Source organism: Streptopelia decaocto, assembly GCF_964273445.1.
Source record: "Streptopelia decaocto genome assembly, chromosome: 1".
NCBI classification, from domain to species: domain Eukaryota; kingdom Metazoa; phylum Chordata; class Aves; order Columbiformes; family Columbidae; genus Streptopelia; species Streptopelia decaocto.
This window is the reverse complement of record NC_138663.1, coordinates 29312919-29340704: the sequence shown is the minus strand read 5'-3', so window position 1 is coordinate 29340704 and position 27786 is coordinate 29312919. Positions and strand designations below refer to the sequence as shown.

Sequence of the window (27786 nt, the reverse complement as noted above, 5' to 3'; positions counted from 1 at the left end):
TTCACAGGGTGCCCTGAAAAACAAAGCCTGAGAAAGGAACCAGCTGCTCCAAGAGTGTAAACACCACAGAAGGGGTGAAGGTCAGGTTCATCAGCAGGACAAACCGACAAACACTGGGCACAAATAAATTGTTCTGACAAACAGAAGGCCGATATTTGGAAACAGCCTTCCATATGTAGATGGGGGAATAAGAAACTTGACTAGAATTAAATTGCAGCTGATCGAGTTAATTTAAGAGGTTATATGACGAACATACCTAGAATAGCAAATATTTGGACTGGCAAATATAAAAAGATCCCTTCTGCTCTTTTGTGCTACACTGTTTTATTTGGATTTTTGTTACCAAATACAAATGGGACTAATCCTTTATATCAGCATCAAAAGGTACGTCTTGCAAAATGATGTCTGTTTTGGCAAATAATTATTGGAAGGTGCTGCTGCTTTGTGGTTGTCCATCTGCATCAAGGGGAAGGATGGCAAAAATCTATTTCCTGAGACCAGAATTGCACAAGAGGAAAACAACCAAGAACAGCGCCAGCACTGAGCATCTGAGCTACCCCTGTGTTACAGCATATCCCAGCAAACTGGGTGAAATGCTTGTGCTCCCCAAGTCGAGGGAGGCCCCTCTCTGAGAGACGGACAGATGCACAGCCAGGTGCTATTCAGCAGGAACACAAACACCATGAACATGCTTCCAGTTGCCACTGGCACACATGGTGTGTGCCACCGTGCACACAGCTGATGGCAAAGTGGGTCAGGTTACTGTCCTTCCACTTTGTGACTGCTGCAGTAGTGGAAGATCATCGCCCACGGGCCAGCCCCATGTGCAAACCTGAAGTGCTTGGGCCATGCAGCAAAAAATGTCCTAGCAAATACAAACATGGGCTATTGATTGCAGCTGTGTATTGCCAAATGCGGTGGCAGAGCACAGCCAAGTGCCTGGCACACAGCTAGAAAAGGACACGGAAATTTGAGTGTGGAGGGGTTTTGGCTAATGCATTGGCAGAAATGAGATTTGGAGTATCATCTCCTGCTATTTAATCCTTCTGAATTTTCAGTGGAATGAGCCTTTATACACATTGCCCAAAAATAATGGGACAGAAAGAGAAATATCTGATTCTTCTACCGCTGACACTGAATATTGGCTAACCAGTTGGGTCAACAGTGTTATAATTCAATATAAACAAGTTTGCTAAGAGGAACAAGATGTGGACTCCTGATTATTGTATCACATGCTAGGGGAAAGGCTGTGCCATCTAATCCTGATATTTTGAAATTAATTGAGGGGGATAGAAGTCATTTAGAATTTTAGGTTTAAACTTGAACCTGGGTCTAAAAAGAAAACATGAAACAAAAATATTTTTAAAAAGCACTTCATTTCAGAATAGCAGAAAATTGCTGATTTTCCTTGGTAATACTTGGTATTAACTTAGTGGTTGATATTAGGAAACCCAAAATTTTGCAAAACAGACGGAGAACCAAGTGAAGCAAGATGCAAAGTGACAACTTGCAAGACCTTAAGAGGCACGAAATACTTACTTTTACAACACAGTTTTACAACAGCATGGACGTTCATTACTCAATACAGACAATAAACTAGAGACAAATCTAGAGTCCCATACATTTTTTCAACAAATTTATTCACCCTTATTCCAGCAAAATCTTATTAGCTATTGCAAAATGTTTCAAGAGCTTTAGGTTTGACAAAGAGTCTTACCTTTTTTTTTTTTACATGGGTGCATGGTTGCTCTGCAATGCTGTTATTGTTAGGAATAATGTTTGTGGTCAGTTGCTATTGACAGTGACAGTCAAAGTTCAGGCAGCCAAATTTAGACATGAAATTAATAATGGCATATGTACCAGAGAGCTTAAGTGCACATTGTTTCTTCATGACTTACCAGGAAAAATTCTTGCAGAGGTCCAAGAAAGTTTGGCACGAATAAGTCATAAACATGGAGAGAAGGATCTGCCTCAAGAGGTAAATACCAGCAGAATATGGATAAAGTCAGCCAAAATATCTGGACTAGGAATGCATCTGAACCCCACAGCTGTGGAAAGGCAGTGTAATGTGTCACCGAGGATGTGCTCAGATGCATAAAATATAGTGTTTGATAAAGTCCACATATATTGTACTGAATAAATGGTTAAAGAGGATTGTAAATTTGAAAGAGCATGAGCCACCTTTCTTTTTATGTACAGAGTGCAATATATGCCTCTAGCACTGTATATATTATACAATATAAACATCATCGGGACTGTGAGAGGATGGTATCTGTGACCATTAATCGCTTAGCTGATTTGCATGATCGTGTCTCTGTCTCAGCAGCCACGCTTGCTAAATCCATCTGCTCACCATAAATAATTGAACTTCTTTCCTGATTGCTTTCTTTTCCCTTCAAAATGTCATCTATATGTCCATACACACAGGGCTGCTGAAATTAGGGAAAAGAGTATGGGCTGCTTTTGCATCACTTTACAGCTCCAGACTTACAGCTATAGACATCAGGAGCTTCCATCAGAGTCTGAAGTTACTCCTTCAGGGAAGGCCAAAAATCCCTCAGGCTCTAATAATAGTGGCTCCAATAGTGAGCCTGCTGTCATGTTTAATTTTATTCTGGACGTGGGGTTCTTGGACATGCTTGGATCACAGCTGGTCAGGCTTCCAAAATACAAATACAAAGACAGGAGGTAAATGATGTAGGAAAACTGAAAGTACCTCCAACTTGGATGCTGTACAACTTTTGCTGCAATTTAATACCCTTGAAATATTATAGTGGGAACTGTTGAGCCATTCAGCATGTGTTCAGAATTCAAAGGGAAAAAAGCTGCAGCTCTTGGCTCTCCCTCTCTATATTTTTATTTGAAGTTTTTATCTTATCGTTGTTCATTAAAAAGTCACATCATTTGCAATTGCTATCACAGAAATGCCATCAATCATTCTGTAAGAACTGATCAGATACATCTTGCCTGCAGGCCTGGAAGTACATGTTCATCCAAGCGTCTTCCCAGTGAAGACCTGACATGAGCTTTCCCCTCCAAGTCCTACTTTTTCTCCCCAGATACAAACCAGGTGCCCCACTTACGTGAAGGAAACAAAGAGTTGCCCTTGCCTACAGACTCACATCTCAATCAAGCACATCACTGTAGAAAAAGCAGCTGAAACTGAAACGGGCTGTGGCTGTAATTTGTTATGGGCGGATTTGTTTTGGGCAGTGGGTCTACACATCAATGGTGACAGCATTTCATGTGTTAAATGTTCCAGAGTGAGGAGTGTGACACTGATAACAGATTCATGCTCTGAAGGCACGTCAGTCTCAGCAGGTCACTGGAAACACGGGCATTTTGGAGTATTCATCCAGGGATTGCCTTAGCATGGGCCATCCTCCAGCTCTGGACTCTCTTCGTGGTTCTGAGATCTTTTATGATTCTGAGAAAGTTGATCGTGCAATGCAAGGCAACCAGTATGAGGCTGGGATTCTGTGTCTGAAGAGAGTTGTATTCTAAGGAACAGCAGAAAGAAAGAAAAGAAAACCCAAAGGATTTTGCCTGCAAAGATAGCAGAAGCATTGTGTCAAAAAAGGAGGAAAACATACCCACAGGAATCAAGAATCCATGTGATTCCCTCATTTCTGACTTCTTTACAGCATTTAATGGTGTAAAGACCAAACCAGGCAGTGATGTGCAATCCCTGTTGTGTGATCTCACTGAACTGTTGGTCAGTTAACCAGGGAATCTCTGTAGCCTGGAGAAGGCGCATTATGGAAGCCCTAGTAATATTCCAAGTAGTCGTAAGTTGTTTCTGTCACCTTTTGTAATTTATTTTGGATGTCCGAGTCTGGCAACACCTCTGTGTCTCTTAGCAGTTGCTTTTCCTACCTCAGTTTCCTACCTTTCCCTCTCCAGGGCTTTACCTCCACCCATCCTGGTGAGACCCTCCTCAAACATACAAGGTCTATGACATTTATCTTCATTCTTCCAGTTCCATGAGGCACTACTGCTGTCGTGCCTGCCCACCACAGGACACCTGGACTACCCTGTGTACAGACACAGTCTTGCATGTTGTCCAGACTCTGTCACACCTGCAAGGAATTCATGATTAAACCTAATCGTCGCCAGCAGCCTCAGACAGCATTGCTGTGAGATGGGGCTATCGGCACGAAGGTGACCATTTCAGCAAAGTCTAGGCCAGCCATGCTGCACCTCCAAGACTAATTTATATATTAAGAGGGCCAGCACACAGGAAGTTGTTAGGGCACGGCTGACCTCACTAAAAAGGTATTGGCATCTTGCATCTCAAATACTCCCACTGTACAAGTTTGCTTGGCTGCTATTAGGTGTTGTAGCTTATCCAGCATGGATCCCTTGCTCTGAGTCTCATATAGCCAATGGCACAGTTATGCTTTCTGTATTTAATTACAACTCCTTCATCTACTTACTTGGAAAGCTGTCCTCTGCTCTAACATTTCATCCTGAAAAAATGATGCCTCTGAGACACTCCTGTGTTGCCCTGTGTACATTCAATATGTACTGACTTTTATCTCTTTTCTGTTCTTCTTAAATAGGATGCTAAAAGAGTTGGATAGAACTTTTCAGAAATTGGGCTCTCCCATGACCAAGGAACTGTTCACGAGAAGGCTCACGCTGCACAGCAATGCGAAACATTAGGCTCTACCAGCACCCACACGTATCACAACTGACAGCTACACTTTTCTAGAAATAGACACTACTAGCATTTCCTTACTCAACATGCACATATGGGCAAACAAACCCCGTTTCCTTTTTTTTTTTTTTTTTTTTTGTTTTGTTTTGTGTTTTTTTTAATGTAGAATTGTTATTGAGGTTTACCTTTCTGGAAGTCAGTGTAAACACATTTGGTATGCAAAGGAATTTAAATAGTGTAATCATTGCTATGTCTTACGTAACTTTTCAGCATGTTCTGCAAAGTTGCCTTCCACCCCTCAAATATGGCATAACTGTTACAGCCCATCAGTGAGATTTCACAAACACTCACATTTCAGAAACATTACAATCCAATCTCTTTTTGGTGCGTAGAAATGCTATACTTTTCATTATTTGAAGTTCAGCAGGAAACAGAAAAAAGTGGCTTAAAAATGAAAACATACAGGCTTGCAGTACAAAAATGTGACAACAAAACCCATTCTTGTGTGTGGAAGAAAATCTGTTTTGAAGAAGTAAGCCATCCGTCCCGTACCGGCTCGTTTTTAAACGAGAGGAGCACGATCGAACCCTTCTGGCGCTTCCCTTGGGCTGCAACCAGCGCCCGTACACTGACACCACTCCACAGCACACAGCCACACCAGCATCTGCCAGGGCCAGCGACGAGCGCGGCCCAGGGCCCGATTTAAAGCAGCACCACGTGGAGCTCCGCACGGCCACAGCCGCCGCGCCGAGCCCGGGCTCCTCCCCGCCCGACACGGCCTCAGATGCCCCCGCACGGCGCCGCCCCCCGCACGGCCCGGCGGCAGCGCGGTGTTTCCAGGCGCCCGGAGGAGATCCCGCCGGTGAGGAGCGGCACCGCACACGGTGCGGGCTCCGGGGGCCCCTGCCAGACCCACGGTCAGGTCAAACCGGGCCGCTGCCGCTCCCGCCCCCACCGCGTCCCCCGCCCGCAGGCTGGCGGCCAGGCCCGCCGCTCCCAGCGTGCACCGCGGCGTGGCGCGCGAAGCGGCGATGACGTCCAGCGCCACCGCTGGATCGCAGCGCGGTGGCGTCACGGGCTCACGCGACTGAGTCACCCGCTCGCTATCACAATGCCTGGCCATTGGTCGCGGCGACGGCGCGTCGCTAAGCCCCGCCCCCGCAGCCCGGCGGGCTATAAAAGCGGCGCCGGCGCACCCTCCGCGCCTTTAGTCCCAGGTGTCTGAGAGGAGAAAGATGCATCGACTCCGCTCACGGGCCTTCACGGGGATTTCTGCCTTCGCCGCCGGTTCGTCCTCCGCCTGCTTTCGCCAATCACCTCCGCTGCCCCGGACCGGGAAATCGGCCTCGCAGAGGCGTTGGAGTAAAAAGCGGTCCTGCTCTTCCATCGGCTGATTGTCGCTGATTCCCGGGCGGGGGGGAGCAGAGAGACCGAGACCCGGAGAGGGGCCGCGGGAGCCGAGCCGAGCGCCGCTGCGACCATGCCCAAGCCTAAGAAGCGGGGGAGCAACCACCAGCGCGGAGCCGGTGAGCGCGGGCGGGGGCTCGGAGCGGGCGGCCTCGCTGGGCGCGAAGGTCGCCCGACGTTTCCCGTGGCCGCTTGATCTGCTCGAGGCGGGGCGGCTTTTCGCCGGCGAGAGAGGCCGCGACCGGGCGGGCCAGCCCTGGCTGGATGCACCCAGGCTCTCTGCGGGGCTGGTGGGAAAGCGGCAGGACGGACGGGGCGGCCGCGGAGCTCCCCGCGGGGCCGGACAGCCGGAGCCGGGCACGGCCGGGCGGCGCCGCCGGGCTGGCAGGAGCCGGCCCCGAAACCGCCACCTCACGCCGTCCGCGCGCATGCGCCCGGCGGCGCGGGTGGCCCCGGGAAGGCTGCGGCCGTGCCTGGCGCCGCCGGCGGCGACGAGCAGCGCCCCGAGGGCAGCGGCCGGCGCCGGCCCCGCCGGGGCCTCCTGGCCGCCGCGCTGGTGGGTGCCGCCCGGCTGCGGCGGCGGAGGCCGGGCCCGCGGGGTGCCGGGAGCAGCGAAAGGCGCGTCCCCGACACGCACAGCCCCTCGTGTCCCCGCTGTGCCCGCCGCCAGCCTGGGCCCTTGCGGGGCGGAGAGGACGGCTGCTGCTGTCACTCCGGTGTCTCTGATGGCCGGTGGAGCTGTGTGTCAGCGCGTTGTGCTGCGAAAGGCTGCAGTCTCTTTAAAAAGACTCGCTTAGCCTAAAAGAGGATGCTGTGAAATAAACAGTCTCAATCCAGATCCAGACTGTGTGTGGCTGAGGTGCTGATGCCAGGGCAGAAGGGAGGTTTTGTGGGGTGGTGAGAAATTCCATTTCAGGCTCCCGTAGCAGTGAGCAGAGCCTGTCTCTTTAGTATCGAATGTTCAGGAAGTGAGCAATTATCTGGGGCTTTCTGCAGCTGCTTTTATTTCAGCTTGTAAAAGGCTGGCAGTCATTCTTGCCACTTCTCCCACTGAACTTTCCTGCTTGACATCACTTGAAGCCAGAAGGTGGCCATGCCAGAGCTCTGAGCCTCCAGGTTTCTTGGTTTGTACATTAACTGATGTTTGTCCTTTGTAAGTATAGGAAACACAAAGGTTTATGGCCAGTGATGCAAGTAAATGGTTTATAGCTAGGAGTTGCAAAACCTCTGAAGTGTGAGTTTGACTTTATTGGAAAGCGCTTGGACAGTTGATTCTGCCTAGATACAAATGCTTTCTGGGTATTTTGGTAGCCAGGAAGCCTGCCTGAAGCTGCCAAGCACTGTGCACAGCCTTCTTCAATAGTGTAGAATAAATTGTACCACAAAAAATATGTGAAAGAGTAGAATTCAAGGTTCTGTAAATGACATTTGGGAGCTGTTGGAGAAATAAAAGTGAAAATATCCTTTTGTTAATTGACTTTAGTAGACACAAATTAAGGGCTAGGGTGGGAGAGCAGTAGAAATTACAGTATTATCAGATCAAACTCCACCAACTCAATACTGTAACAAAAAGATACAGGTATGAAAGCTTTGTAAAGGTGAGCACTGGTGAAAATTACACTGCTTTCTTCAAAAAGACTTGAGTTACTGAACTGAGGCCGCCTTCATGCTGAGAGGTTAAAACTACTTTCCCCTGCTTAAGCATTTGACATTCTGGCTTGTATTTGTAATTCAGTATTAAAACAGGGTTGGACATTGCTGATACTGCACATACTACACTTAATCCTGTAAGCCCTGCATTGAACTGGGTAATGTATGTTGGCCTAAATGTATAACCTATCCTGGCTTGAAGTCCCTCAAAATTGAAAAATAAAGTTTGTATGGCAATTATTTTTGGTAGCTTGTCTTAACAGTTAAATTAATATAGAGCTATTTTTAAAGCACAGTCACAGGAAATTGCATTCACTTGAAGTGGGTTGTAGAATGATCCTAAAGCTAGAGCTAGGAATTCTACCAAAGCTTTGAAAACTAGGTGGGCTCTTCCCCACCATTCACAAATGATATTCCAGAACAGAGCCAACTAAGTCTTCAGAACAAGTGGGAGTAAAGGAACCAACCAGCAAAGGAAAGAAATGTACTTTGTGTCTGGGTCAGGGAGAGTGAATTTGTTTGGAGAATTCCACTTTTGGTGTTCAGATCTTCCTTTTCCTTATGAAAACTGACCAGACTATTGTTTCCATCTTTCCTTAAGGTGGTCAGCCCAGAAACGTGCAGCCTTTTAGTGATGAAGATGCTTCAATTGAAACTATGAGCCACTGCAGTGGCTTCAGTGATCCTGCTAGCTTCACTGAGGATGGTATGTTCTTTCATTTTTACCTGTTTATCTTTTTAAAAATATAAAGCCTGAGTTGACTTAGGAATCTAAGTACTACACTGTAAGTAGCAGTAGCAAAATAGTGACATTCTGTTAAGCACTATGTGATTATTAATCTAGTTGCTATCGTTTTTGTTTGGTAAGAAATGCTTCAGGTTTCATAAGCTTCTCATTAAACTATTAGGCTTCTTTTTTCTTACAGAGTTATAAAATGTTAACTTTTGGAGACAATAAGATTTTTAAGGTGCATTATAAAATGTGGAGTTTCATAACACATAATTGAGGTGGTAGGAACTGCAGAAGAGTTTGAGTTGGAAGGAGTCACGTTTGCCTGTTTTGAACTAGATTTCTGCTTTTTCTCCTCTGCCCTCTGCTCTATTGTCATTTTGTTGGGAGGAAGGGTCATGAAAGCCTGCTGTGGGGGGGATAAGGCAGGGAGACTTCCCTGTGAATACCTGCAGCTCTTGACTGAGCTGCTGTTGCAGAGGCATCTGAAGTGCTGCCAGGTGGGACAGGCTGCTTGGACTGTGAACACTCCACTGTGCTGCAGGAGTAAATGTAGTGGACTGGAGGAAACTATATTGCTGACAGGATTGGCTGATGGATGTCGTTTTTAGCAAATTAATGCAAGACCTGATGAGCTCCCTCATTCTTGGCATGTGTAAGAAGCAGGTATAGAAACAGCACACATGTATTGGTATGTCGATTTTTATAAAAGTATTTTAAGGGGCAGTTTGATGTAGTATGCTTAACACCATTCTGTTGCTGTAGTACTGAACAATTCTGTAGCTATAGTCTTTGTTGAAGTGCTTTCTTCTTAGTATTAAAAACATTAAGTGTTGGATACTACTGTGTCTGCTAATAAAATGTGTATCAGTAGGACTAAATTGTTTCCTCTGGATTAGGGCCTGAAGTTGATGAAGAAGCCACTCAAGAAGACTTAGAATACAAACTGAAGGGATTTATTGATCTTACATTGGACAAGAGGTATGGTAAGCTTTGAAGAAATGCATTGATATCTGATATAATAAGGGAAATATGCATCCAAATTCTTTAGATGCTTACTGAAGTTACAGTTATTTATCACTTGGGAGGACTTGCTTTCCTTCTGGATCTGAAAAGACCTTTCTCCCTCCACCACGTTTTTGGATAAGTGAGAGTCAGGCTTTCCTTTCCTAATAGCTTGAGGTAGGGCGACTTTATTTCTAGTCTGGTGTATTATTGTGAACTCAATCTCTAAGTTTTTCTGTCCATGAGGAAGGAGGCAATTCATAGCATTTCATACTTCATGGTACGTCTGTGGATTACTCTTCTATTGGGTGCAGACAAATATAAACTACCATGAAAGCAAAGGCTGAGCTTTAACTGGTGTGTGTGGATTTCAGGAGGTCTTTCTTCTCTCTTCTAACAGTGCAAAGACAAGACAAGCAGCTCTTGAAAGTCTGAAAAGTGCTTTTTCTTCTAAAATACTATATGAATTTGTCATGGAAAGGAGAATGACACTAACTGATAGCATTGAACGCTGCATAAAGAAAGGTAATTAGCATGCTTACTAGTAGAAAGCAGTAATCCCTATGAAATAGCTCATTGTATAAAAGGAATTAAGACTGAGACTTCTCTAGTACTTTATAGAGCGTTTAATAATTTAGTTATGTTAACAACATCCCTTTTTTAATTTAAATGTCATGTTTTAACTGACTTAGCAAATCAACTAAAATCGTCTTCTGTTTATTGGTTTCTGAATTTCCACTCACAAGTTTTCAGACCACTGTCTTTGAAGGAGAGAAGTAATGCACAAAGTGATTACTCATCATAATATGTTAACCTTTAGGTAAGAGTGATGAACAGTGTGCAGCTGCCGGACTGGCATGTCTTCTGTGTGTGCAGATGGGGTCTGGAATTGAAAGTGAAGAGATTTTTAAGACCCTTGGTCCAGTTCTGAAGAAGATTGTCTGTGATGGAACAGCCAGTATTCAAGCCAGACAGGCTGTAAGTATAAAACGTTTATTTCCCAGGCAGGGACAGAGGGCAGTTTTTGACCAGCTCACGATTGAGTAATCCAGAACTAAAGGTTACTACACTAAAGGTTACTACTATACCTTACAAGGTGATGTAAGCTCGGAATGATGCATAGCGATTTTCACTGGCTTAAAAAGTTTCACATAAAGGCTAAACATCATTCTCTTTTTCAGCCTGGGAACTTCCTTAAAGAGCTGTCACATCTAGTACTTTGCAAGTGTCTTAACTCACTACGTTGCAGTCTCCTTAGTGCAGTTCTGAAGGCTCATGTTGAAGTCCTATAGAAAAAAAAAGTATCATTCCTGTATTAAGTTCTTTAACAACAGAGGAATGTTGTGTATACAAATATATATGGTAAAATGATATATAGCAGATCTAGAACTACATACTTAATACATTCTTACTACCAAAAGTATTCTAAGTTTTTCACCCATTGATCTCATCTACATATCAGTGGTATACTTGAAATATTGACTGAAGACAGTCTAAAGCTCTTGCCAAGACTTTTTTAAACTTCAGAGTTTTAACTAATATATTGCAGCTTGCTGTTATCATTACAGAGCTGGCTACTTCTGTTGTACTCAAGCTGTGTTACAATAGATACTCTCAGTTGGAAGAGGAGGTGGTATTAGTTCAACAACAGTTTTTTTTCTACAAACAAACAAGCTATTGAAGCTTGTCCAGTTTAACTGTAGTTTTCAGTCCTGTATGATTAGTGCCGATGTCACTTACAGACATCTTTTTTTCTTGCTCTTTGTGAGACTGAGTACAATATGGGGGATAGGGAAGAGACCTGTAGGACCTGTAGTAAAAGTTGGAGAAAGGCTGCTGAAGTCCAGTGTCTTCATGTTTTCAATTGTAATAGTGGGCGGAGAGGGGAAGATATTTCCCACAGCTGTGAATAAATCTCATATGTCCATTACTGTTTATCAACATGATTTCTGCTAGTGAATCCTAGTGGGATTGAAAGTAATTGGGTGAAAGGAGTTCTGTGTGTAGATTTTTGGAAGGGCTTTGTAAGCTATATTAAATACTACAGCATGAAAAGTCAGTGCTTGAGACCTGCATGTGTTGTAGAATCAACCTGAGAGTAGATGGAAACTGAGAGCTAACTATTAGAAAGGAGCTGAATTAAACAGTGTTGGAAACTTCTCCTCTGCTGAGGTCTTAGTCTGAAGTTCCCATTACTCCAGGTGTTAGATTTCAAAGGTCAAAGACTGAAGGTTTTGTCAACAGTAACATTAATGTCAAAGACTGACACTTTTTTCTTTTCTATCTAGTGTGCAACCTGCTTAGGGATTTGCTGTTTCATTGTCACTGATGACATTACGGTGAGGATAAAGAATACATTTTTCAAAAAATAAATTTGCAATATGAGAATGTATGAAACTTAAGCACTTCCATGATTTTTTTGCCCTGTTCAGGAACTGTACTCTACTATGGAATGCCTGGAAACCATCTTCACAAAGGCCTATCCGCGAGATAGAGACACTAATGGTGTATCGAGTACCCATAATACTGTGCTTCACATCAGTGCTCTTTTAGCATGGACACTGTTGCTGACCATTTGTCCAATGAATGAAGTGAAGAAGAAAATTGAAACGTGAGTATTTTTCTTGGACAACAAAATTTGTAATGATTGTTTATATAAGCAATGAAGCAGGGTCAACAAAATTTACAACTTAAAGAAATATGACTTACTCCATAGGCACTTGCATAAACTTCCAAGTCTGCTGTCTTGTGATGATCTCAACATGAGAATAGCTGCTGGAGAAACACTAGCACTTCTGTTTGAACTGGCACGCGAAACAGATGCTGTAAGTAGATGTCAGCAGCTCAATTTTCTTGCACTGGCATGATGACAAGACAAATGATTTAGCCTGTGTAGTATAGCACTCTGGATCTCAACAAGCAGCCCATAATTGGCTGGGTTATGTTCTTTGTAGTGAGTATGCCCCAGTCTAATTAGGTGTAGCAATGATTCACAGTAGTTGAGCTATCATTTTTACACTGTTTTCCATATTGCAAAACAGGACCAGTATAACAAAACACATCAAACAGTAATTGAGAGTAACTAGAAATGTAGTGTGCAAGCTTTAAAATTTGAGAGATCCATTTTCCTTTTTGCAGGGAAAGATGTTAAGGCCAGAAACTAAAAAAAAAAAATTCTTTTTTTGGACTAGGATTTTTTTTATGAAGATATGGAACTTCTAACAGAGAAACTAAGAGCTCTGGCTACAGATGGAAACAAGCACCGAGCCAAAGTAGATAAAAGAAAGCAGCGATCTGTCTTCAGAGATGTTCTACGAGCTGTCGAGGTAAATGTTTTGTCTTATTGTGGATGTCTGGATTGTAACTATGTAGTGTACAATTCTATGAAAATGGTTTTATTATTAAATAGAATTACTGTTTCAGTGAAAACAACAGGGAAAAAAACTACTTAAATGAGATTTCAAATTCTGATCACTTATGCAAAATATAACTGCTTTTTTAGGAATACAGAGCAAAGAAAATCAAACATGGCTTATTTTGCCCTATACTTCCATATTGAAGAGTATTTTTTTTCTTTACAGAAGGCTAAGCATTGCACTGTAAATCCTGAATTATTTTTATTTTATACGATGAGGAGGTTTTTTCATAGAAAACTTTGTAGGACATCCAAATTAGTGTCCTGAATTCTGTGAAAAGGTTTCTTATAAAATCTCTTATTGAACTGCTGTGCATAACAAACAGAAGCAACTTAGTAGTAAGGTACATTTCCAAATGGCACCTTTATCAGGGACTGAAGAAATATTTGGGTGGGCGGGGGGGGTTGCTTTCCTGATTGTTGTGCTCTGTTTTCCATATCCAGATTAAGAGAACAGAACACAAATCAGGACACTAAAGATACTTGGTTAGTGACATAACTTCTGAGTAAAGCATCTAAGACAAATGTCAAACTTCTATCACTTTAATTGATTGTTATTTTACACCTCTCAAACTAGATCTTTTACTTGTCAGGTAATTAATTTTACATGACTGTATGGGTAAAACCAACTATATATTAGTTGACATTCAGAACAGTTGAAATCTTTGAAGCAAAGGAGGCGGCTTTGAAGTGATTTGAAGTCACCTTTGAGGTTCTGCCCATAGAAGAACCTGAGTCACTTAATAGCACTTGCTACATTCCATTGTCACAAATGTAGCTCAGTGCACTTGAAAGTTGGGGACTAAATAAGGCTACAAACTTACAAAGGTGACTCCTGCACTCAGAACTGTTTTTTCTGAAGATAAGTCCAATTCTTAGTAATTTTAAAGATGAAAGTTGTGTTCCTTTTCTGAAATGCTTTCTGACTTTGAAGAATGTCAGCTTCAAGTCTTATATGAGATTTAACTTCAGCTGTTTATGAACCAATAAAGTCTTTAGTATATGCATATTATATTCTTTGGAAGGTTTTGATATGCCAAATTTATTAATGAAAATAAATAAATACAATTCCCAATGCAAAAGACTGTTTAAATTAAAGTTATATATGTTGTTTCCTTTAACTATGTATAGGAGCGTGACTTTCCTGCAGAGATGGTTAAGTTTGGACCTGAGCGCATGTATATTGACTGCTGGGTTAAAAAACAAACTTACGATACCTTCAAGGAGATTCTGGGGTCGGGGATGCAATATCATTTGCAGGTGAGCTGCTGTTTGATATGTGCTCAGACTATTGTTCCCTGCCTGGTTTCCTTGTAGTAGATGAGTCTGAATCACAAAGTCTTGAGTAGAATTTGGTATTAAAAGGCAGCGTTTGTAACATGAACCACAGTGAGCTGGAACTGTCTGGGTGAGCTGCCTTCAAGTTGTAGCCTGGGTGTGCTGGGTTAGCAGTTAGAAGACTTCTCCAGGAAATAAGAGGTCCAAGCTGAATACCCTCTTAGCTTCAGAGTTTTTCCTGAAGCCTTATGCTCTCTTTCAGCAGAGCAGTGTAGTCATCTGACTGCTGTAAAGTTGTGTGCCCCCACCCTTCCTGCTCAACCCTATAAAAAGGAATGCAAAGTTTTAATTAAATGTAAAGAACATGACTTGCAGCCCAGTGATGACAGCATTGCAGGAGGCAAGGGATAAGTCCTTATCTCTGTTCCAGGAACTCCTTGTGCACTAGTCATCTGTTAGAAAAATAGCAGAAATGGGAACTCCAGCTATGGTGTATATGCTCCCAAATTGCTACAGTAATCATGGGGTTAAAATCTTCAGTGTCAGTTGTATTTCTGCGTAACTGCGGCAGCCCAGGCACTTAGCAGCTTTTCCAGATTTTTCAAATACGGGGTGTTTGAAAAAGACTTGCCCAGTTTGAAATCACTTGGCTTTGAAATTTGGTCCATCCTTTTAAAACACCCTGTAGTACTTTTACAGCCAAATATTTAAAAATTGGTGTGTTGTGAAACCATACGGGTCTGTGTCCAGCTGCCTAATCTTGTGCAGAGGATGTAATAGAACAGTGTCTAATTTGCTGGGACAAAAATATCAATGTGGGGTGGGGAGCTGTCTCCTCAAGAGGGCAGTTTTAGTTCTTAGCTTTATTCTGATTAAAGGAAGAAGTGTTCCCTGGCTTAATTGCAAAAGATACTAAGTTTTGTGTCAAATTGCTGCTATATCTTACTGGAATACTTGATAATTAACAGTAGTCATCTATGGAGACTTGACAATCAGAGGAGAAACTGATAATTTTGTGTGTTTCTGGTTTAGTCAAATGACTTTCTTCGGAATGTGTTTGAGCTTGGTCCACCAGTAATGCTAGATGCTGCAACTCTTAAAACAATGAAGATCTCCCGTTTTGAAAGGGTAGGTTATCGCAACTTAATCTGTTTTCTTTACTTCATACACTAATATATTTCTGCTGAATTAAATATTATTCTAAACATGAATTTAAAAAGCTGTCATCTTTAAACTTGTCCCTTTAAGAGCCCCATATTATCCTGAATGAAACAAAACCTTCCTTGTGTGTGTCTTTGAGCTCATATTTTAGATTTTCCACTGGGCACATTGCTGCTATTGCATTCTTCTGGGGGGCGGGGGGCATCTGTTTGCTGATTGGTACCAAATTCGTTCTCCATAGATGTGAAGCTTGGGCTCTTAGGAGAGCTGTAGGTTTTTTGGGTAGGAATCCACAGGAAACCATAGAAGCAAAGTCTTTATGACAGCAGTATCCCGAACTTTCCAGTGTGAAATGGATACTGGGGACTTTGTTCTGTTGGTTGTGAATGTACCATCCTGTGCTTGAACAGTCTGTGGAACGGTGCTATCAAGTTTAATCTGGGGGCGCACCGTTAATCTACATTGTGTTTGTATGATGCTCAAGACTGATTGGCTTCCAGAATTGCTCCTGGCTCAGCCTTCCTTACACAGGCCAAGTTTCCTCTAAACATATATATATATGTATATGTATATATATATGATAAAATGAATCAGCCTTTTGTGCAAAGGTATTATACTATAAATTTCAGAAGGCCTACTGATTTGCTTCAAAGAGTAATAAAAAGATGTTTTCAGCTGTTTCTTAACAGAAAATAAATCTTTTGAACAGCTGTGATTAATTTCTCCTTTTATTTTGTAGCACTTGTACAACTCTGCAGCATTCAAGGCTCGGACAAAGGCTAGAAGTAAATGTCGTGATAAAAGAGCAGATGTGGGGGAATTTTTCTAGAGCTTTTCCATGGGGTTCAATTTTAAGTATTTCATAATTAAAATAGATTTGTAACCTTGAATTTTTTTAAATTTCTGTAGTCACAGTTGGCACTTGTGCATAGGGATTTTGTATAAAATCTGTAAATATCATGCATGTTGTTGCTTAGTTGCATATATACTGTATATAGATTGATGTAAGATTGAGTGCTGGGATACATTATAACACTTGTTTTAGCTGCAACTTGCTCCAAAGGCTAAATATATTGTAACTCAACTGTTAAGTGGGGTTGGTAATTGTAGTAAAATTCTGTGTGTCAGATTGGATTCTTTATATGAAGGTAAATTAAACTGATTCTCAGACCAAGTGTTTTGGTAAGAATGTGCTAATATGAAAAGATGAACTTGTTTGTGTGGAGTTATTTTAGTAACTTTTTAAACTCTTTAGTGACAAGTGGACAAAGAAGTTTCTACATAGTACAGCTTTTTCCTAAAGGGGACTGCAAAGTTCAATTACCTTCACTTATAGTGAAACAGTGCATTACAAATACTTGCCTCAATGTAAAATAAAATCAAGATTCTTATGTTCTCAAATTGGATCTTTAATTTTTGGAATAAAGATGTTTGTCACTGCTTGATTTCTGTGTAAAAGTGATTACTATGTGAATGAAAAGGTGGAACATGAGCAAAACCTAAAAGCTGAAACACATGGGTTCATTTATTGGGTTAGTCTCAATGCTTTAGTAGATGCTACATGTTGCTGTGTTTGGAAGGTATATCTTATTTACACATGGTCTGCACAACAGCCCGTGGATTTGCCATCTTTTCTGTAATGGTCAAATGTTTTCTAGGTCTGGTACTGCAAAACACTGTGTGCCTAATCTTGCAGGAGCCAGTGCTGCTGCCCTGTTTTCATCGAGTTGAAAACTACTCTGCCCTCAGTTTCTGCCAGTAACTGAGAACTGTCTTTCTGAGGACTGGTGGAGGGTATATGTTATAAAGACACTAAAACCTTAGATAGCTGGAGCTTCTCAACTGGCAGACCTATAAATTAAAGGACTTGTTTAGAGTAAACATTCTGAAAAGTGGAGGTCAAGTTATCAGCGAAGAAAGTAAACCTCACACCCCAAAAAGCTCCGCCCCATACCCTGAAAACTACTGCTTGCCTCTGATAAGGGAAAGTAGGATTTTTTTGGTGTTGGTTGTGGGTGTTTTGGGTGTTTGGGTTTGTTTGTGGTGGTGGTTTTTTGTTTGTTGGGTTTTTTTTTGTGTTGTGTTTTTTTTTTTTTTTGTGGTTGTTTTGTTTCTTTGGTTTTGTTTTTAGTTTCCGATTGCAGCAGAACCTATTCTAGAAAATCCACACATGCTAATTAGAGTTACAGAGACAACAGAGACTCTGTTAGAGTTGTAACTCCTATTTTTTTTTTTCCTCAAATAATGCACTAAAGCAAGGCCTTCAACTGAAATCTGTGCTATTACTGACATGGAAATCTGTGCTATTGTTATGTCTTGTCAGTGATTGTCACACAAGTGGAAAAGAAACTTCTGATCCTTGAAGGAGATGGAGCTGCCTGTGTTTGCTCAGCCCAGGACTAAACCCCCTTTGAGCTAACACATTCCTACAAGCCCTGCTACTGTCTCTGGTGGCTTCTGGGTGGTCACCTTTGGCACACTTTAGTGTAAAGTTGCACTTTCTGTAGCTTCCTGCCTGGCCAGTATTTTGCAGAACTGCCTTTTACAGCACCTGGCAGGTGGCCAAGCTCAGGGTTGCCCTTTTCCCCTGTTACCCTGTAGCTGCCAACCACAGAGACTGGGGTGGCTTCTGGGGCTCTCTGAGGGCAGATGGGCTTTTTAGCTGCTCTGCAGAGACCCGATGGGTTTGTAGACTTCTTCAAGCTTAGAACTGGGGCGGCCTGGGTCCTCATCTTCCAATTAGGATGGTGGCAGGAATTTCCTGGGGATGGAGGTGAGATTTTTTTTTTTTTGGCTTGCACATTCTTGTTTGGAGGGAAGAGGAGATGCCTGCAGAAAGGGAGTGAGCTTGTTACGTCTGCATTGCTGGCCCAGGGACTCAGACTGGGCAGTGGCAGAGCTTGTCAGCTTGGGCTGGGAAACTATGAGTCAGAAGATGTATCCTCTCTGCTGTTTTCCGAGAGAAAACCACACATATTGACAGTTTGAAAAGGGGTTCAAAATTCCAGATGTAGAGAATGGTTTCAGAAAGGTTTTGTTTTGAGCCGTGGTCCCTTCACGTGTCAGCTGCCTGTCATTGTGGTGTGCTGTACCATTACATTCCGCAATGTCGGCAACAAAAAACAGAGAACTGTCTGCAAAGGAGCAATTACCAATACAAGCAGTTCATCAGAATTAATTTTTTAAACAATGAAGAAAACCAGACGAATTAGTCCATCCCATAATGCTGTCCCACTTGAATTTGCAAGGTGTGTGGAAGGAACAAAACCGCGTTTTTTCTGGTCTATGCCTTTAAAGTACTCATGGCTGCAACACTGTTGATATGACTCTTCTGCATAGCAAACTGGTTACTCATAGCTGCAGTGTTGTAGACACGAGTCTTCTGCTTAGCAAATGAGCTTTAAAAAGGCATCGTTAATGAAAAGGTTAGTGAAATACTGATCATCAGTAACAAACCTATTTCTCCATGATAGGATATTATCATCTTGATTCCCATATAATAAAGAAGACCTGTGTATGTGCTGATTTCTTTTTAAGCAGACTGATATTGTGAAGGCAGTATACATAGCCAAGATGAACTCTAAATATAGATGGGAAGGGACAGTGTGTTTCATAGCTGCCTTCATGGGTCCTGCAGGAGCTGACAGGTTCCTATGGCTCTAAAAGTAGAGAGAGGAGTTTTCTTCGGCTGATTTTCACTGGCTGATTTCTTCCGTACTGGCACATTACCTCAACGTGGTTATGTTGTAAGTAACATTTCATTCTCTTGGTTTTTAATTCCTTTTAGACTTGATTGTCTTCCTTTTTTTCTGTAAAGAATTTTCAGTGTGTTCTCACATTAAGTTCTGATTTTGCCACAACTTACAGAGAAATTTAAAAGTCACATGGAGAAAAAAAAACCTTAAGCAAGGTTAAAGTACAAGATAGAGTGACTCCAAACCCCCCAATGTCTAGATTAGTTTGTTTGGAAAATAATCAATGTGTTTGGCCAGTGCCACTGACTCTCTTTTGTCTCGCATGTTGATGGAATCAAACAGATGTAATATAGCCTTTGTTGAATTAATAATGGTTATCTTCACTGTGGTTACATGCACAGTGAGGAAATCCATTTTTAATAAGTAGTAACTATTAATTAATAATATTGATGAATCAAAGGTACTCACATTTATTACAGCTCAAGTTGTTAAGAGTCTGCTCTGAAGTTGCAGGGACATACTAATCAAAATACCCAAGACAAACAACTGCTTTTGGAAGCTCAGAGTAACCAAAAGTCGCTGTGCATGAGGTGGCAGCTTTTAGCACACCGTTGCTGAAAGGCAGAGCTCAGCGGGGATTGCAGCTGCCGCGGCTCTGCTTACAGGGAGGCAGCAGAGCCAGCGCTGCTGGCCAGAGGGCTCACAGCCCCTCCTGCCCGGCACCACATGACGTTCTAGGGGAAAGAAAGTGGACACAGCAGTCCTGAAATCACTGCTCCACACCTGACAATCATACGCTAGGTAACGGTCACCACCACCACGCCAGCTTTTCTGCCTTATCTTTGTATTTTGTAGCAACAATTTTGAACAGCAGAGAAATAAGCTGTAATCTTTTCTTACACTCTGTTAAATAGCAATATAAAAGTATACATGTAGGCCAGCCAATCCCCACTATCAGGAGAATGAGCCATGTTCTCAGGAGCAATTGACTTAGTCTTCAGACTTACTGAGGCTCCATGAATGTGGCTGTGTGCTCAGATTTGGGTGAATTATGACAATCTTTGCATTTGGTTTGATGAGGGAAAGAATGGGTCTTTTCTGTAAATGCTCAGACCTGTATTCCCCAAACTTCAGGTTTTTAATTTAAGTGCTATGTTAGGAATCCCAGTCACACTGTGTTCTCTGTTGCTTGGAGAGGGAGTGAGGGAGAGACATGTCAAGAGGGCAATTCAGTCCATCTAGGATTCAGAAATCACTCTTAGGTGCTTAACATTCTTCATCAACAGGAGGTTTGCATCCCATGAAGTGCTGAGTTATGTTTGGCAGGTAAAACTGAAATTGAGAGCTTTGATAAAATGCTAAATGGTTAAGATCTCTTCAAGTCTAAACTCACCTCTGCGAGCTTTCCCCTTACATTCACTAGCAAGGGAAAGGAACCTTTAGATCGTAATTGTAAAGTCAAAAAGACTTGACTTAGAATAAGAGGAATGTTACCGGGAGGTATGTATTTTTCTTCGATAGATACAGAGGGAGTTTTCAGCAACCAGGGTAGTCTAAGATGCCTATTTAGAGCACCTGCATCTCCTTATGGCTAGAACTGTAGTTTGCTTCTAACAGATATTTTTTGAATTAGGGTAGAATAAATAAAACAAAAAGACTGTTAAAGAATAAAGTGCAATTCGTAGAGCAACATCCTTAGGTATTGTTTCTTTTCTATCTATAATCTTCTTTCATAACTGTATTTATATAAACAATAATTTATGCGCCCAGATTCTGCAGAGAAGCTGGTTTTGCTGATTGGGTACCATCCAGGCAAGGAGTATTAGTCTGAAGAAAAGCCTTTTCTGTCAGGCTTTTGTATGCCACAAAGTAGGATCTATGTGAGGTAGAACCACATTAGAAAACCATTTTTTGCTCTATCTTTCACAAATAATAACTTCACTATGATAGGCCAAGGTGCATAAGCAGACCCATATTCTTGCTGCTTATGTCCTACATCTGTACCTGCTTTCTCTGTCTTATCTCTGAGTGATTTGGTGCTGGAAGCAGAGGACCTGAGTGACATCCTTCCTGGCAGTGGGAGTGGAGGTTTGGCTTTCACTGCGGTCAGGATATCACCCATCATCTCACCAAGTACCCACCATATTAAAAGGGTTACACAACAAAATAACTAATGTCCAAATCAATGCTGGAGCCAGTCAAATAGATCTTTCTCTTTCTCCACACACATATATATATGTATATGTAAATGTAACTACAAGTATACGTGTGCACAAACACAATGTAGAAATGAAACCTTACGCGCATCAAAGATCCCCAAGAATAAACAAGTGCTATGTACTGAGTTACCCTTGCCCTCAGGATTTAGTAAGTGTGCTGGTCCTTCAAATCTTTTTATTTTAAGGGTTAAGGTGGCTCAGCATTTCCTTAGAACAGGACACCAACCGTTACCAGTTATTTCACATATTCATGTTTTAATTTACCTTTTAAATTATTATTTATTTTAGATACAATGGAGAGGCCTTCCTTGGAAATTAACCTGCATGATACTCATGAAGAAGGAAAACTTTATGTAGTTGATTCCTTAAACAACCTAAACAAACTAAATGTTTGTCCAGCTGAATCCCAACATGCACTAGGTATGTATGATAGATGATGCTTTGTGGTTTTCTACACATACAACAGGCCATCAAAAAAGAGTTATGTGTGACATTTGAAAAGACTGACCACATGTAATGTCAGCAGCTCAATAGTATAAGTCTTATATACAAGACATATATGTCAAACTCTGTACTGAAAAGTATAAGAAAAGTATTGAAAATGGCATAATTTAGGGAGATGAGATTGATGGTTTAGCTGCTTCTGCTGAGTATTTCAGTTATTAGGTTGTTGGAAATCCTTGTGTTTGGCTGGGGATTCACTGTCAAGCCTGAACTTACCTTCCATTTCCATTGGGACCCATGAGGTGATGCCTTGCAGAATAATTTCTCTAGTCATGCTCAATATGCAACTACCACATAAATAGCATCATAACTCTTCATGAGCACTAAAACTAACATGTGGCAATAGAAGCACCTTCTTTCAAGACACATCTCCTGAGAACTCAAACCAGTTATCTGAAATATCCCATGAGACTTTTAAGCATTTCAATTTGCAGACTCTCTTTCTGTCATCAAAACCAGGACTGTTTACTTACAGTTTCAGATACAGGCTCTCACACTTTTACTGGTTTTATACAGCTTTTATGTTTTATTTGCTCGTGGCAATAAGAATATTTTCACCCAGGGATGGCTACAATATATTTGAGTTCTTTGTGACCTGAAAATGTCTTAAAAACCTTAAGTTCTTCAGCAGCATTCCACATGACAACATCTGAATCTGCTTTTATTTCCCTTACTATAATGGCAAATTTGACTGAAGAAAAACTACCAAACAACAGCTATGCTTAAGTGAATTTCAAATGGCCATAACTTAATCACGCTTCTAGTTATAGGACTTAAATATCTTTCCTTTACTTCTGCTTCTGAGTTCTCTGACTTTTCCTAACACAACTAACTAGCGTGGTGTTTGTTCCTAGATTTAACACAAAGATGTTAGACATAATCTACTTAATTTTCATGTGCACGTTATCTTGATATTGTCACTTCTAGAAGCACAAAATGAGACAATGGGATATATTGGTTTTAATGCCAAAGAAACTCTTTGCAGTGTGGCTCTCCTGCTGTCTTTTGTAATTTTTATTGGACAGTATTGTTTACTTTCCAGGTAAACACAAAGGGTTCTGTGGAATCATATATGGTTCTGTGGAATAATCGCACGCATGCTCCTTCTTACATTTCAGCAGTAAATAAAGGTAGCCCAGTATGTATTTATGCATCAATTTGTAGAGTGTTTTGGCTTCTTCAAGGATTATTCTTTTCAAAATGCATTTTCTTTATTTATAAAAAAAAAAAATCAGAGATTCTGTAGATATCTTATTCCATTGGTTAGATACATAAGTATTTTTTTTCACAGTCCTTAGTTTCCCTATTCAGCTGCATAAAATTCTGGTTCTCCTGCCAGAAAATTACTGAGCTCTGTAGAATGTTTTTCAATTTCTGGTAGATACTAAATTCTCATGAATGAATACTAAATTCTCTATTAATCGTATAGCAGATGCCCAATTTGATTTAAAAACTGATGTTTCAAGAGTGTTGCGGTACATCGCATTCCTTTTGTTCAGTAGCTTAATATGACCTGGCTCATCAAACACACAGCAAACACGTTAAAAGTTATTTAAAGTTTACATAATTTTTGATTGCTTTGGTGGCAGCAATTTCTTCATGTTTTAGATGACAGAATGGCCCCACTGTTTGCAGTTTGGCAAGAACGTGTGTTCTCTGATTCCTCCCAACGCTGCAGTCTGGCAGGCTCAGCCAGCTGCGACAGTAAGCAGCATTCATTAGGCAGAGCAAGCACAGGCCACTTGTGAGGGACCATTGATAGCTTAGGGTGCTTGACTGACAGCAGTAGCACGCCCTCCCCATCCTTGTTACTCCCATTAGGAGGCAATATTGGTGCAGGCACGTAGTATATGATGCGTTTGTTCTGAATGCTAAGGGAATAAAAATAAAACCCACAAACCCCAAATATTAAAAGCTTTCAGCTTACCTGCAGGCAGAGACGTGTTAAATGCAATAAAGCAAAACACAGAGATTCCCAGAGATCTCCAACAAACTCAGTGAAATGCTCAGCCCCAGGTTGGTTCATTATTAAAGTGCTGTAATGGGATATGCAGCCTTCCCTCAGCTTTATCACTACAGGCTCAGTTGCAAAGACCTCAGAGATTTCTACCAGCTAAAACAAGAACATGATCTAGGAATATATTTTACAGAGCTGCATCTGCTACTCTCCCTTTCAGAATGGTAAGACAGCAATTACAGGAGGAGAAATTTCAGTAATTTGCATGTAATTTTAGCATGTATAAGACTGACATCAAAATTAAATTACATTATCTCCCTGTCCCTCCAAAACATAAAATAGACTCAAACCTTAGTAAATAGTTAAAGTAGTATGCAAGCTTGGGTTAAAACTATTCTGTCTCAAGTATTATTTTTTTTATGTTCACGTGAATTTCCTCATGGTGTTGACTTGACTTATCAGTTGTCTTTAGGACTTGCTGTCACCTTTCATTTGATCACAACTGTTTCTATGAGATAAACTACTGACTTTGCCTTTATGCAATACGGTCTTTAAAAAAGCAAGAAACCAGCTTGCCGTGCTGATTTGAAAGCAGCACAGCAATTACTTGTCCTTTTTTCCCCTCATCTTCATGTGCTTGAAGGACAACAAGTCCATGTGAGACTGTTCCATTTTTGACACTATCTCATTTTTTCGTTGGAATGAAACAAACAAAACCTAAAGAAGAATATTGAAAACATTTGTTTAAAGATGAAAAGTCCAGACCTACATTCATCCTATCTGACATCAGGAGCTTAACTGAGATGCTTGATTTTGGAAATTAATCATCCCAGAGACATTTCTATAATTAAACAGGAAAATATGTGAATCTAGAGGGTTAATGTGTAGGATGAGTCTGTAGCCAGGCTTTCAATATGAGCTTTTATTTCTTCTCTTCTGAAAAGTTGGGTCCATTCTGGTCCTTAGGAAGCCTTCTGACAAAAACTTCATTGCAGCCTCTGTACCTGTAAAACTGAGCTGTAAAACAGGTCAGCTTCAACAAAACAGTGTGTTTCAATAACAGAAACAGTTTTGTTGAAAACGTTCCAACAGCTAAAACAGATGTATTAATTTTTATGCTTCCAAATTCAAGCTGAGCTCATAAAATGGATTTCTTCCCTTCTCATGCAATATCATAAAAAATAAAATCTGTTGGCCAAAATTATGACGCATTCTGCATCATTTCACGGAGCCAGAAACATTTTGTCATGTTTATCCTAACCAACCTTAACAAACTTTATGACCAAATGATTTGTCATCTTGTAACAGATGAGGAAGAGAGCACTGTTGGTGCTGGAGAAAACACAGCAGGGAGCAACAGAAAACAGTGTTTGTTCTTCGTCACATTTATTCTTACTTTGATCGTCAGTTTGGCACTTGTTTCATTCGTGATATTCTTAATAAGTAAGTAAACCAAACAGTGGTTCTTAAAAATGTAGGGTCAACTGGAAGAACTTTGTTGAAATGTGTCATGCTACCCTATAACAGGCTACTGCTGTATTTGCATGGTCAAAGGCTTTGGCTGGTTATGGGCAGTGGGTCATGGTCCTGGGTGCAAAGTACAGGCTTCCACTCTCTGTGCTAAGAGGCACAATTTTGTTCTTAATGCAAAGGTTTTGTGAGTTTCAACAGCTGTGAAGAATTTAGCTCAGCAGGGTCACGCTGCGTTGCTAAAAATGCTGAGTGAAAATTAAATTAAATTTTAAAGATGACTGTATGGCAGTGAGATGCTCTGACAATGTGCCTTCCATTCCTTTTCAAATAAAACTCAGTGTTGGTCTCATTCCACTGAAACTGGAATTACACCCAGACTATCACTTAAATCAGGCTACCTGAAGAAAGACCTGAAGGTTGCCAGCTAAATACTGACTGGAAATTTGTTGGGAACTAAGAAAATCTCAAATATAAGAAACAAAAAATTAGACAAGATACATCAAAATGGGCATGTAGCACTGAGTCTACAGATGTACCTACTGTTTGACTTTGCCTGGTCCGGTCAGGCTGGCTTAACTAAACACACTGTGACCTTGGTTTGTGGAGCTCTTGCCATCTTTGGGTTTTCTGGGCTAATGGCATTGAAAAGAGTACAAAGTGCATTATTCTAACTTACAAGTCCATTATGAATGAACTGTAATCCATGTGAAATCAAGATTTCTTCTATCCTATAGTATGGAATTCGCTGGAGCAAAAATCCTCATTTTCCTTTTTGAACAGGAAATCCTAACCCTTGACTGAGTTTGCTCATAAGCGCTCAAAAAACAGAATATCAGACAAGTAAAGAGCACAAAGGAAATTTTATGTATCATGGTTGTAAAACCCTAATTAAAATATCTCATGCTTGAATTCCAGATGTATTTAACAGGGAGTCTCTGAAAGTGAAGCCCTGGTATAGAAAAATGAGTAATGTGCCCCTCTAGTGGAAAAATGGTAAAGTGATAGTGAAAAGACTTCTTACAGGGATTAGAGGAGTTTGCTTGCGCTCAAGTTGGTGGAGGTCAGTATGTCCATAGACATAGATTCATTTAGCATTGGCACTATGAGACTTAAGCTTCACAGCCCATGTGTAAATTTTGTTAACTTCACAAGGCCAAAATAAAAATAGCTCTGGAAGCGTACAAGACAGAAACTGCATATTGATGGTCCAGAGGAAACTGACCTCTTCATTGCAATATTTGCAATAATTCTCCTTTAATCTAAGTGCTTTAGAAAATCAATTGATGTGGATATAGTCTTTGGAGTGTTCTAGTAATTATACTTTTAGAAAAATACAGGTGTATACTGTCCCGAAATAGCAATGTGGAGCCCCTAAATAAGACATTTTCCTGTGGACACTGATGGAATGGATATGCTCCTGAAGACTGCAAAATTTGTCTGAGGTGTATTTGAGTTATTATGCTGCAATGCACTGAATAAAACAGCAAATAAGCAGTTAAAGAATCTAGTGAGCAGGTAACTCCACCAGATGTGTAGCTTCTTACCTGCGGTTATTTTCCTGTTTAATATTTTTATTCATCATAATATGCTACAAATTCCCACAGGGATGCTAGAGAGGGTAGTGATGCTCTTGACTTAATGTTGCTAATTTAATGTGGTACATTTTCCTTTTCAAGTTCAAACTAGAAACGAGATGGACCAAATATCAAGCAGACTATTATTGGAAAAGAAGAACATAGAAGAGCTTAAGAAAATGAACAATATGATATTAAAGCATCTAAATCAATCAGGATTTAAGGAAAATGGGAGATACCTCTTCACACAGTCTCCTGATCTTCATGATTACCTCTTTACCCATGCTGAGCTGAAAGTCCCTGGAGAATAGATCTTCTTTGGAATGAAATTCAGCATAATCATGTACACAGATGTTTTCACGTATGGCACACAGATTACTTAAACATTCTATATGGTCACAGGAGCATTGGAAAAGCCACCTGAATTAAAAATACTAGAAAATAATATTCTCTTTTATGTGAACATAGATTTTGAAATCTAACCCATATGATTCACAATAAACAATGGATTGTCAACAATTTTGGGAAGGGTTCCAGATTCTCTGTGCACTGTAAATTGCAGGGTTAATGGCTTAGCTTTACTTTAAATATAAGTGAATGATCACAGAAAATAGTGATTGCTATTCATGTGATTCCAGCATGACCTTGTTCACTTAGTCATTCTCCTGTTTCTTTGGAACAAGTTTTGTGTTTGCTTCTGTATTATTTGTATTTAAGGATAACTTCTGATTCCATAACTTAAAAATAAACTCAGTTCTACCACACAGTTTGGTGGTTTGCTTTTCTGTGCATCCAAACAGATGGACTTACTACTCCTTTTGTGAAAAAAAAACAAGCTTGAATAAAACCCAACCCTTTTATAACATGCCATATTCAGCCCAAATCAGTATTGTCTGAAAGCGGGTGTCATTGTCTTACATGGGAAATGTGTTTAGAGGACTCAGTCTGGTAATACCCCTCTCATAGCAATGCTAGTACACTGTACTCAGGATTTGCTGGTGCTTGCTGGAGGAAGGCCAAGTGTTTTTATAAGGTGTTGTGGGTAAAATGCTACATGT

General features: G+C 41.0%; 2 protein-coding genes across 2 annotated transcripts; both read left to right on the top strand.

Annotated features, from left to right (window-relative positions):
- The first annotated feature begins 5871 nt into the window (after positions 1–5871).
- On the top strand, positions 5872–16751 carry IFRD1 (interferon related developmental regulator 1). Its single transcript, XM_082074172.1, has 12 exons — positions 5872–6186; positions 8319–8423; positions 9347–9428; positions 9853–9977; positions 10273–10430; positions 11741–11791; positions 11885–12063; positions 12169–12277; positions 12644–12778; positions 13999–14127; positions 15178–15273; positions 16046–16751. Exons 1-12 carry the CDS (start codon positions 6141–6143, stop codon positions 16133–16135), a joined length of 1305 nt encoding a protein of 434 aa, XP_081930298.1. The 5' UTR covers positions 5872–6140; the 3' UTR covers positions 16136–16751.
- A 1186-nt stretch (positions 16752–17937) lies between these two features.
- On the top strand, positions 17938–27494 carry LSMEM1 (leucine rich single-pass membrane protein 1). Its single transcript, XM_082060626.1, has 4 exons — positions 17938–18079; positions 21509–21640; positions 24990–25124; positions 26831–27494. Exons 1-4 carry the CDS (start codon positions 17956–17958, stop codon positions 27037–27039), a joined length of 600 nt encoding a protein of 199 aa, XP_081916752.1. The 5' UTR covers positions 17938–17955; the 3' UTR covers positions 27040–27494.
- Positions 27495–27786: the final 292 nt, after the last annotated feature.